This window comes from Felis catus, chromosome F1 (assembly GCF_018350175.1).
Source record: "Felis catus isolate Fca126 chromosome F1, F.catus_Fca126_mat1.0, whole genome shotgun sequence".
In the NCBI taxonomy this organism is placed as follows: domain Eukaryota; kingdom Metazoa; phylum Chordata; class Mammalia; order Carnivora; family Felidae; genus Felis; species Felis catus.
The window spans coordinates 41,189,467-41,202,480 of NC_058384.1; the positions used below are offsets into that span (position 1 = coordinate 41,189,467).

The 13,014-nt window shown below is 41.0% G+C and overlaps 1 protein-coding gene across 5 annotated transcripts in view; it reads right to left on the reverse strand.

The window, feature by feature from the left end:
- Window positions 1-13,014, reverse strand: part of KDM5B (lysine demethylase 5B) — an 80,488-nt gene that overhangs the window by 5,876 nt on the left and 61,598 nt on the right. For all 5 annotated transcript variants that reach the window (XM_023247927.2, XM_045049239.1, XM_023247928.2 and 2 more), the window contains exons 21-25: window positions 9,051-9,230; window positions 8,247-8,405; window positions 3,489-3,974; window positions 2,005-2,116; window positions 737-891 (exon numbers count right to left, since the gene is read on the reverse strand). In XM_023247927.2, the coding sequence (XP_023103695.2) occupies window positions 737-891; window positions 2,005-2,116; window positions 3,489-3,974; window positions 8,247-8,405; window positions 9,051-9,230 (1,092 nt within the window). The remainder of the gene's footprint in view (window positions 1-736; window positions 892-2,004; window positions 2,117-3,488; window positions 3,975-8,246; window positions 8,406-9,050; window positions 9,231-13,014) is intronic.

Sequence of the window (13,014 nt, forward strand, 5' to 3'; positions counted from 1 at the left end):
AATTGGACACAATCAACAGTGGTACTACAACACTACTATTTGGTAGCATCACGAAAACTAAAATTCGAAATGATATCGTCCTCGTGCTGTCTTTAGTGAGATTCTTCCCTATCCTCACTAGATTCTCAGGAGCTTTCAATGTCACAGGTCAGCTAGCTCACTAACAGAAACAGCAGCATCTTCACATGCTAAGAAACAAGACATACGTGGTATCTACCCCTTCAAGTAAGTCAGCACTCAAAATGGGCACCCTATAAGTCTGGTGACCAAGTCCTCACCCCATCTGTCCTGTTAGGGGTAGAGCAGTTAAAGCATCTGTTAAATGTTAACTCCGAGATATTCTTTGAATTCGGAAGGCTTTATACCAAAAGAAGGCGCCTTCCCAGCTATAATTACATTTTCATCTCTACAGTATTTCTCTTACAGAAAAAAAATAATTCTGCTTCTAGCTATTATCACATGGAGATGAGGAGAAGCACCGGGCTAGAAAGGAAAAAAAAAAATGTCATAGTCACTTACAAAACAGCACCAAACTCCAGGATGTGAGCTCAAAGTGATGCCTAGCACCTATCTGCTCTTTGACGGCCTTAGGAATGGGGTTGTGAGGTAGAGGGTTTGCATCCTCTTCTGGATCAAAGACAGCATCTCACTCACCAAACTATTTAGATGGAATGACACTAAGAATCAGTCTCCCCACCCCAGACTGCCTTCCCCAGCTGCCCATCAGACAACCCACCTTCTCACCGCTGGGTCTAGCTGGTGAGCTCCGGTCAGTTTGCTGAGCAGGGGTCGGCTTTGCAAGTAAAGTCTGGTAAAGTTCCTGAATTTCAGGAAGGGATACCTGGAGCAGCTGAGCTTCCATCAACAGCTCATTCACTTCTGGGCTAACACCTGCGAAAGATCACACCAAAGTCTCATGACAACAAGACAGAGCGTTTCACACGGTCACTCAGATCTGCAAGAAAAGCAGGACCACCCTTCATACCACTGGCACCCTCTCCTTGTAAAATTATGTTCAACTGAAGTGAGGTCCGCTCACTGTGACTAAAAGCCACAATGAAACAGAGCCCAAACTCGGTGTTCTGTCTTCTGATTGCTAGGGAAGTACTAATTCTACACTGAATCCCCTCTTCCCTTACTTATTGCTAACACAGAAGAGGTAGTACCTCTGCCAGGATAGCTTTTGCCCTCAGGGCAGGGCATAGGCAATCTGAGCTGATCAAGTACCTCCAGTCCCATTACCAAACACCTGCTGTGCTGGCAGGACTAAGGAGCCGGACTCCAGCTGCAGCTTTGGGTGGAACTCATGGGGCAGTCTTGCATAGTAAGTACAGCTGACCCTTGAATAACGTGGGAGTGGAGGGTGCTGAACCCCTGAAAATCATGTGTTACTTTTGACTCCCCCAGAGTTTAACTACTAATAGCCTAATGCTGATTGGAAGCCTTACTGATAACATGGAACAGTTGATTAACACATTTGAGTATGTTTGTGTATTATACACTGTATTCTTATAATAAACTAAGCTAGAGGAAAAAGAATGTTAAGAAGACCGTAACGAGGAGGAAATACATTTACAGTACTGGACTGTATTTATTGAAAAAAGTCTGTATAAGCAGACCTGTGCAGTTCCAATCCATGCTATTCAAGAGTCAACTGTATAAGGAAAAAGGGAGGCAGGTTTCAAGTATGGATTATCTCTAAGTTCCCAAGGGAGCCCTGACTTAGCATCTGACTGAAGTGACTGGTATTTAAATGTCAGTTGGCATGGGGTTAACCCTTTCATCCCTGAAAACTTGTATGAAAGACTTTCTCTATTTACTTTGCATTTATAAACCTTCAAACATGATCCTTCTCTACCTTGTAAATACAGAGTAACTCATATCTGACATTTGAGGATAAAGCCTTTTTTTTACATCTGAACATTTATAACAAAAACCTACTGCAAGATCACTTATTACTACCCAGTCCTAACAACAACAACAACAATAATAATAAATACAAACCATGGAGGGGGATACAACTTCGTCCAGTAGAGAAGGGAGAGTGTAAATATGAGGTTCTGTTGTCCCAGTCATCAGGCAAGGAAAAGGATGTTGTGCCAGTGGGTTGAGATCCCTAATGGAAGGAAAACATTTTATAGTAAGGCTTCTTCAGGATTAAAAATTCTCCCACCAGTCCAAGGAAAGTAGTTTGGGGTTATCAATTAGGAAAACAGGAAAGAAAGTCTTCCCAACTGAAAAGTCTCCAAGTATCTTAAATTTAGCCACATCAGCTCATATCCACCAATCCTTCAGTCTTCCTGGTTCTACTTGGACTGATTTCAGAGAGGTCAAGAGCACCATTGGGAAATAAGTCATTTTCTTTGCATGAGAACAGATCATACCCCATGTAAGTCTCTTTTTTATTCCCTGGGCAAGTCTCCTAATGAAGACTGTAACACAAGGAACACAGATGTGTGCCCCTTTGAGTAAACCAACTGAGGAACTGCCAGATCTCATGCACATCCACCTCCATCCACTCTTCAGTGTTTATTAAAGAAGCTAGGAGAAACACTCCTTTGACCATGAACTAGTAAACAAGTAACAATTGTGTCCTCTCCCTTCATTAATAAAGGTAAATCTCTGGCGTATCTTGTGTAAAGAATCTCCACTGTAGGTTGCCCAAATAACCTCAACTCATCCATGCACAAAAATTTAATTCATCATTTGCTAAGTGCCAGGTACTGTATTTTAAAAGCCTGGAAATTACAAAAAAAAAAAAAAAAAAAAAAAAAAAAGGAAACCAATATGAGAAAATAATTTTTTGTCCTTATCTCTGATCTGCTTAACATGCGATTCTTATACTTCATGTCTGTGTTAGTAGCACAAGGGAGCTGTGAGTCCCTGCCTGAGAAATCTGTACTATATCTGAAAGTCATCAGGTCAAATTTCTATGAAGGTTGAATACTGCCCTCCTGATTGTACTTTTCTGGTATCTTCACATTCTTTTCCTGTAGACACCTTCTACAGAAGAAGACAAAAGACTCTGCCCATCCCCATGATGGTCAGAAGAATCTGGCTTTTGGCAAAAAGATCACAGACGGTATGAAACCCACTGCCTTTCCTCCTTCCCTTCTACCCAAAGGCTTCCATGAGAGGAAGCAGGGGGGGCAAAACAGTCAAGCAAAAAATTATAAAAATTCATACATATTAAATACGTACCTAGATTCATACACACGAATGGGAAAATTGTAGGTATATGTGATAAGGTGAAATCTGCTCTACAGAAACAGACTGCCTCACTGAGAGACAACTTCTGACTGCTAGTAGCGGAGGAAACTAAAACAACCCATATGTAGGTACACACACCCCTCCAAGAGGGGAGCTAAAAAGTGAGTGCTGGTTAAGGGACCACCAGGAAGAGCAGCAATACCAGAGCTGAAGGTTCAGGGAAGAGGTTCAGGGCCCAGCAGATTTCCAATAACCGGCAAAGAAAACTTCAGACTCACCTTGCTGGTCTCTGACACTTGTCCCGCTGAAGCTTGCCATCTGCTATACAACAGTCCGGAGCCCACTCGATCTTGCACAAATTTGAGATTCCCTGATGAAAGCAGTTGCTGGGCTCTGTGTTGCCAGTTCACGGTTCTTTCGATCATATACCGAAGTGCATCTCCCTCGGGAAGGCGAACTCGGATACGCTGCAGGGAGGCCAGCAGGGGCAGAATTTTCTCTAATGGAGGTTTCTCTGACCTCCGACAATGGGGACAAAGCCAGATTCGGGGGCTTTGCGAAATACTGGGTACTGCCACACAGCTAGTGTGGAAGGCATCCCTGCAGAGTTCACATTGGATCATAGGGGAAGCTGGGGCCTTCTGACACAGGCAGACTTTCAGCTCCACATCTTGGACAGGTGACAGCAACTTCCCTTCATTGGCTAGTCTGAGAGACTGCAAGGCTTCCATTTCCCTTAGGCGAGCTTCCCCAAGTGTTGCCATCTAAAAAGGAGTTCACGGTCAAGGACAATGCCAGAGGGAATTCAGCCCACTCCTAAAACTCTAGGGTCCCAAAGTAGATGATCTGCATTTGAATCCTGGCTCTGTCACACTGACTGGTGTGAGCGACCCTGGGCAGTGTGTTCCATTGGGCTAAATTTTCACATGTCTAAAATGGAGTTAAATGGAGTAAAGCCCACCTCACAGGGCTGCGCTGATGATTAAATGAGAGATGTGTGATAGAGCGCTCTCTGCCAGGCACACAACAAACAGTGTGAGCAATTACACTGCACACACTACTTCCTGAAAGTCCAACTTCCCTGAGCATTTCCTTCCTAGAAAACTTTCTCTTGAAAGACACGGGCTTTCTTTCACATTCTACACGTCCGGATTGCTGAGGTTCCCCATGTTTGCATAGCTCCAATAGCTTCTGTGTTCTTTTAGAGAGCTACTTTAGATGGAAAAGTCGCTAGAGTAGCCACTACACAGTGGTAACTGAGGTCTCTGTTTCTTGGGGGGAGGGGGCAGAGAGAGAAGAGAGAATCCCAAGCAGGCTCCACGCTGTCAGCGCAGAAGAGCCCGATGCAGGGCTCAAACTCACAAATTGAGAGTTCAACCAGAGCCGAAACCAAGAGCTGGAATGCTCAACTGACTGAGCCACTCAGGCGCCCAAGACACTGCCTGCTTTGAACTTTGCATACTGTACCTTTCAGAGTCTAGTGTATGCCCATTTAGTGGATCTCTGCCTTAAAAACTCATCCATTACCTACTGATTTCATAGCAGAACACTGAAAGAGATGCCATTTGCTCTCCATTTCTTTTCTTGTTTAATGTTTATTTATTTACTTATTTTGAGAGAGAGAGAGAGAGACAGAGAGACAGAGAGACAGAGAGAGAGAGACAGCAAGAGCTAGCAAGCACGTGCACCGGAGAGGGGCAGAGAAAGGAGGAGAGAGAGAATCCCAAGCAGGCCCCACGCTGTCAGTGCAGAGCCCGTCGTGAGGCTTGATCTCACAACTGTGAGATCATGACCTGAGCAGAAATCAAGAGTCAGACACTTAACCAACTGAGCCACCCAAGTGCCCGTTTGCTCTCCATTTCTAAGTTAGAAGTCACATAACCCACATATACTACCTGTACATTGTTTTCGTCTACAGAAATTAGAGAATATTTTAAAAATATACCAAAGGTTTGTTACCTAATTTATTTCCACATCTTTTTGTTTCTTCCTTAAACATTCATTCATACATTTTCTTCTCCGTTCCAAAAAGGGATAATGGAGAGTTCATTCTGGCCTTATGACTTAGGGCACCTCATCTGGCGAATCATGATGGGACTGAAGTGGGTGGATGTGATAACTGGGAATGGTTTTAACTGTGACAGGTTAACACTGCAAGGAGCTGGGAATAGGACTGGGGAATGGAGTGGCTCCTGCAGCCTATAAGTTCTGTTTCTAGAGGGGAAAGTGCAGTTTTAAAAATCTACAGTTTCCCCCTATTTACCTGTATTTGTCTATCAGTGGAGTGCTAGAGGACTGTGGTCCAGCCTTTTATTGGGGAAACCCAGACTATTAAGTTCAAGGTGGTAAGGCTAACTCTTGTTGTAGCTAATGATTTTTAGTTTATCACATTTAGACAGCTTTTACTTCATGGTGCATAAGGAATAAATCTGTAATACCTCAACTTGTTTATGTTTTGGACCTCTTATATAGTAGGTGCTTAGTGTCTTCATGTAAAGATTCCACTTATGGACATATCATAAATATTGTCCAGAAATATGTACAGGATCACTTCAGCTTTCTACTGTGAAGCTGATTCTGTTTATGTGTATTCTCAAGTCGTGTAAACAGGTTAAATGAACTCAGCACTTTCCTGTCACACGGCTCTCATTTTAATAGAGAGGAAAGACTTTACGATTCAAGTACACCTGACACTCTGCAGAAAAGCAAGCTGCTATTGTCCATGCCCTAATGAGCTTATTTTACAGCATGCACACATGTGTGCACGTGTGTGTGTAAGAAAAGTGGTTTCTATTTAATTATTTCATGAGGGACCCGGTTTCGTTATCTACAGTGGCTGTGTCTAGCACAGGTATAAGGCCTTAATGTTAAAGACAGTAAAAGACCTGGGGTGCAGAGCCTGCTTGGGATTCTCTTTCTCTCCCTCTCTCTGCCCCTTCCCTGCTCGCATGCTCTCTCTCTCAAAATAAATAACTTAAAAAAAAAAAAAAGCCAACAGTCAGTATCTTTACAAAAATAAACCACAGAAATAATAGCACCTTAAAAAAAACCAGAATGATGCTCAAGCAGCAGAACCTGATTAGAACCTGACTCAGTATAGGAATATGCCCTAACTGAGGAAGTCTGTGTCAAAACACACAAGTCAAGGCAATCCCATGTCCATCACCAGAGAAGTCAGGCAGCTACAAAGGAACAGACCAGGGAGAAAAGTGCCCTAGCCAGAGACAGAGCCCTTCTATTCCAGTCGTAGCAGCTACAGTTCTGCTCTACCATGGGCATCACTTTGTGCTACTTAAAGCCTCCAGATGGGACTACATCCAACCAGGGAGTTTCTGTACAACAAAGAAAACCAGCAACAAAATAAAAAGGCAACCTACAGAATAGGAGAAAATACTGGCAAAGCACATATCTGATAAGGGGTTAATATCCAAAATCGATAAAGAACTCACACAATTTAATGGCAAAAAGCAAACATGGGCAGAGGATCTGAATATTTTTCCAAAGAAGACATATAAAGATGACAATAGGTACACGAAAAGATGGTCAACCATAAAACTGCAAATCAAAATCATAATGCAAGATCATCTCACACTTATCAGAATGGCTATTATCAAAAAAACCAAGAAATAATACATGTTGGTGAAGATGTAAAGAAAAGGGAACCTTTATGCACTGTTGATGGGAATGTAAATTAGTGCAGCCACTATGGAAAACGATATGGAGGTTCATCAAGAAATTAAAAATAGGACTACCATATGATCCAGCAATTCCACTTCTGAGTATTTATCTCAAGGAAAGAAAAACACTAACTCAAAAATATATCCACACCCCCATGTTCACTGCAGCATCATTACTGTCTTGCAGCCAAGACATGGAAGCAACCTGAATGTCCATCAATGGATGAATGGATAAAGAAAATGTAGTATATGTATATACAATGGAATGTTATTCAGTCATTAAAAACCTAAAAAAAGGGAAATCTTGCCATCTGCAACATATAAATGCATTAGACTAAGTGAAAGAAGTCAGAGAAAGACAAATATTGTATGAATCTAAACAAATACCCAAACCCACAGATAACGGAGAATAAATTAGTGGCTGCCAGAGGCAGAAGGTGGGGAATGGGCAAACTGGGTAACTGTAGTCAAAAGTTATGGATTTCTAGTTATAAAATACGTCCTAAGGATATAAGGTGCAACATGTTCACTATAATTAATACTGCACTGTACCGTATCCTTGGAAGTTGCTCAGAGAGTAGATCTTTAAAGTTCTCATCCTAAGAAAAAACTAACTTTGTATGGTGACAGATGTTAACTAGACTTACTGTAGTGACCAATCAAATCATTATGATGCACACCTAAAACTAATACATGTCATTTATAGCTCAACTAAAAAACAAAAAAAAAATTGTCAGCATCCAAATCACATCTCTATCTTTCGTCCCGATACTATCGCTCACTAAACATGAGCTTCTTAAAATGATACCATCTTTGAATCAACAATGCTTACCAAATGCAGTTAGACTCAAAGGTATCCAATACACTTTTAAGCGTATTTTTTAAGTATGTGTGTTTATGTGTATGTATATATATTTATTTACTTACTTACTTAGTAAGCTCTATGCCCAACACGGGGCTTAGACTCACAACCCCAAGATCAAGAATCACACATGCCACGGTCTGAGCTGGCCAGGCACCCCTGCAGTGTACATCTTGTTGTAAATTAGTAAGTTGGCACTGAGGTCTCACTTATCTGTTCACCCTGACATCCACAGTCAGCATCCCTGATCGACTCACAGGCACTGACAAGACTGAGTCTGCAAAACTCAGACTGGGAGGCCCCTCTCTCTGCTGCACCTCTACACATCTTCTATTCAAAGCTTTTACATTTGATAATTTCAGAAAGCATTCTTGGTAAAACGGAGTGCTCTTAAGGTTATTCTTGTACATGTCTTACCAATATTCCTGTGCATAAGAAAAGGTTAGCAATCATCCTCTCTAAGCAACAGAGAAAGAAGAAAAAGGCCCGCTACGTACAGCCGAAGCAGTCTCTTTGCTTTCAGTTAAAGCTCTCTCCAGGTCACTCAGACTCTCTAATTTGGTGCTTTTCTTCTTTCCACTTGGCAAGGGCTCCTTTAACTTTCTCTGCTTCCTCTTCAATCCCAAAAGGCCAATGTCACATCGAGGACACAGCACCTAATGTGGGACAAAGCACAACCACCAGTAAAATGGATTTCAGATAAAGCATTAGGAAGTCCTCAAAGAAAAGCCTAAGCAGTAGAAATGATGTGAATTTCTTCATATCTAACATTTTCTTTGTAACATGCTGCTCTGAAGCCAAAAAACTCTCCTCTTCGAAGAAAGGAAGAAAGGGAGGAATCTCACAAAAGATTGACTTTGATTTTAGGTTGGATTAAACAATAAGTTGAATGTGAAATATACCAATTCCAGTCATAATGCGCTACCAGCATCAGCTTAACAAAAAATACAAAAAGTACAACTATAGCACTTTATGAAAGGTGGATGAGATCATTTACAGGATTATTAAATGCAAATGGTGAAGCATGGCCAAGGTTAAAAATCCAATTTTAACACAGATTGAGGAACTTCAACGAGAAAAATGTTCTTCTTTAGCCATCAAATGCTATCCTAAATGTAATCCAGGTAACATTTAAAGGTTATTTCACTGGAAGTTTAGAAGAATCTTCATGGCTCTACTGAAAAAAACTAACTCCTAGAATGACAGATCAATTAGGGATGCCACCTTTGCGAGGGAAGGGACTGCATGTTCTACAAGCTATGAGATCTAAGGTCTTGTAGAAGGGCTGGTTGAAAACTTACCTCTAAAAGAGAATATGGAGAATTCTCAGTCAAGAATGTATTAGCAGCACATTCTTTCCAAGCCTGAACCTCAGCTACTAGTAATTCCAGTCTTGGTAAAGAATTCAGATGTACCGGGATAGATCGGCCTCGTGTAACAAGTTCTATGAGTGTGTCTAACACTGGCACACGTCCTCCAACCTAGTGTATCAAGAAAAATTGTAGCATCTTAGAAAAAAGAACACAACTCTGTGAAGTGGGAAAAGCACGATTCAGAGGAGGCCTACATTTCAACATGTTAAGTTCATAGATGTTGATGAACAAAACCTCCAGCTGACCAACAGTGATGGGGTTAGGGATGGCCTGTGTTCCTTCACTTAACAAATAGTCAAAGACCTACTTTGTGCTAGGTCCCAAGGATACAACTATGAACATGACATACACTATGATGATCCCTTTGTTCTGAGTTTTTATGCCCTTCTAAATTCACTTGTCATCTTGGTCCCTACAGATAGCCTGAAAAAAACTCAACAGAAATGTAGACTTGCAATAACTAACAGGTTTTCACACTGACTTAAAGAAAAGCAACAGTACTTTATTCCAATCCATCCAATGATAAATTAACTGAGTATAAATCATTCAGAAAACTGGGGTGCCCAGGTGGCTCAGTCAGTTAAGCAGTCTGAGTCTTGATTCTGCTTAGATCATGAGCTCACAATTCGTGAGTTCGAGCCCCACATCAGTCTCTGCGCTGACAGCACAGAGCCCGCTTGGTATTCTCTCTCTCCCTCTCCCTCTGCCCCTCCCTGCTCATGTACACATGCATGTGCACTCTCTCTGAAAAATAAATAAACTTTAAAATTATTCAGAAAACTAAAATGAGGTGAAAAGTCCCACTGCTTCTCAAACTTTAGTATGTGTTAAGAATCATCTGGAAAGCTTATTTAAACAGTTTCCTGGGCCTCATTTCCAGATATTCTGATTGAGGTCACCAGGGAAGAGTCCATGAATTTGCATTTCTTAACAAGCTTGCAGGTGATGCTGATGCTGTCAGTACTGGGACTCTGAGAATGAGATACCCAAAGTGGAAGAATAAAAGCATTAAGTTGCGGGGCAGGGGACACTGATGTCGCTCTAATACAATGGTAAATCTTAGCATCACTAAGTAAGTCATCCTATGTGTCTCCTAATGTGATACAATACAAAGTATACAAATATCGCCTGATATTCCAATATTATTCTAAGTAAAAAATATTTAACTTGAATCCATTAAGGCTAAGAAATTAACTTCCAATTTACAGGAAATACGGAAGATAGAATACACCACAAAGAAATAACCAGACAAATCTAGAAGATAGAACTTACCATAAGATAACTGTTCTAGACACTGACATGAAAAAAAGTAGGGTAAGGAGGAAAACAATGCAAGATTCAATTAGGTGCAACATGTGGTCATGGACTAGATAAACAACCAGAAGGGACATTCTTGGGAAACATGGGGAAAACTAAATACAGACAGGAAGCTTGATGTTTCACTGCCTTTTTTTTTTTTTAACGTTTATTTATTTTTGAGAGAGACAGAGTGTGAGCCGATAAAGGGCAGAGAGAGAGAGACACTGAATCTGAAGCAGGATCCAGGCCCTGAGCTGTCAGCACAGAGCCCAACATGGGGTTCAAACCCACGAACCACGAGATCATGACCTTGAGCCGAAGTCTGGTGCTTAACCAACTGAGCCACCCAGGCGCCCTAATGTTTCGCTGCTTTTGGTATTTATTCTTACAGGACTGGAACCGTACGGACAAAATTGTTCTGCTGGACACTTAAAAAAGGTGACTCACAAATTATATGCTATCTTATAGTATTCAATTTAGAAACAAATGGAATACTTCCTGTGTATAAAGAGAATACTGGATAACATTGTAAAATACATAATCCACTAAATATGAAAAGGCTCCTTGTTGTTAGTCACACCTCTCCATTATGTCCTTAAGTATATGATACAAGTAAAGATCAGGCTATTATTTCAGGAATGGAGCAAAACTTATTTTTGCCCTTGTGGGCACTATTGAAAACACAGTAGTAAGTAACATATACATTACAAAATATGAACAAAGTATAAGACTATCCAGAAATATGTCCTCTTTCTGATTTCACATGCTTATCTCTTCTTAATTCAATGACCTCACCTTACCTTTCTGGCTGCCATCAATCATAAGTGAAAAGGGGGACCAAAACTAAAACTAATCACTATAGTTCCAACCATCATTGACAAGAACCTGCATCTAAAACTCCCACTAAGGCCTGTTTCGGATTCTGTGTCTCCCTCTCTCTGACCCTTCCCCGTTCATGCTCTCTCTCTCTCTGTCTCAAAAATAAATAAACGTTAAAAAAAAAAGGGGGGGGGGTGCCTGGGTGGCTCAGTTGGTTAAGCGGCCAACTTCAGGCTCAGGTCACGATCTCGCGGTCCGTGAGTTCGAGCCCCGCGTCGGGCTCTGTGCTGACAGCTCAGAGCCTAGGGCCTGTTTCGGATTCTGTGTCTCCCTCTCTCTGACCCTTCCCCGCTCATGCTCTCTCTCTCTCTGTCTCAAAAATAAATAAACATTAAAAAAAAATTTTTTTTAAAAACAACAAAACTCCCATTAAGGAAGTTTATGTACACAGTAAATACTTCCCTTCATTTCTTCTTTGGCTAATTGGGGTCACATCTTAATTATGTAATAATATTTACCAAACAATATATCTTCTCTTCCCTTTTAACTAAAATAAATACGCAGATATTTTGTTATAAACATCTGGCTAAAACTGTGTGGTTTGGCATTTCTTATTAGAAACTGATCAATTAGCACTACTTAAAATTAAATATTCAGAAAACCAGATAGTATTTTATTCTTAGAATCCAATGGCTTCAACAAAACAGAACTTGAGACTCAAGAATGAGATAGACTAAATTTTTAAAAACCTAGCCCATTAAATAATTCAAAGGTCTTTTTTCTCAATAGGTCCATTATTAGACTTACTACTGATTTACAATGATTACAGAGATAAAGGAAGACACTCCCCACCAACTTTTCGAATGAAGTTATCCAGCTGAAACTGGGTAAATCACAGAATGCATTTTGTCTGTACTTTGATAATGCTACAAGTGAATTCAACTCTTTTTTTAATATATAGGCAACTCCTTAAATATAACATCTAACATTGGACCACATATATTTGGTGCTAATTACTATAGAGAATTACTTTGGAACTTGTTAAGTTTCATTTCTTTTGTAGGGATCAGGAGGCACTTTTGTTTAAATCACTACTTGGTGAAAACTTCTGCGCCTTGGGGCCTAGTTTGGCTATGTAATCAAACAACCAGATTAACAAACCAACAAGAGACACTTGTACTCATCAAAGATTGAAAACTACCTTTCTCACCCTTCCACAAAGATGGCACCAAAGGCAAAAAAAAAAAAAAAAAAAAAAAAAGGAAGCCCCTGCCCCTCCCAAAGCCAAAGCAAAGGCTTTGAAGGTCAAGAAAGCGGTGCTGAATGGCATCCACAGTCACACACACACACAAAAAGATCCACAAATCGCCTACATTCCAATGGCCCAAGACACTGGGTCTCCAAAGGCAGCCCAAATATCCTCAAAAGAGCACCCCCAAGAGAATCAAGTTAACCACTATGCCATCATCAAGTTCTCCCTGACTACCAAGTTAGCCATGAAGAAAATAGAAGACAACAACACACTTGTGTTCACTGTGGATGTCAAGGCCAACAAGCGCCAGATCAAACAGGCTATGAAGAAGCTCTAGGACACTGACGTGGACAAGGTCAACACACACTGATCAGGCCCAATGGAGAGAAGGCAAGGTCAACACACACTGATCAGGCCCAATGGAGAGAAGGCATATGTTTGACTGGCTCCCGACTATGATGCTTTGGATGTTGCCAACAAAACTGGAATCATCTAAACTGAATCCCACTGCCTAAATCTAAA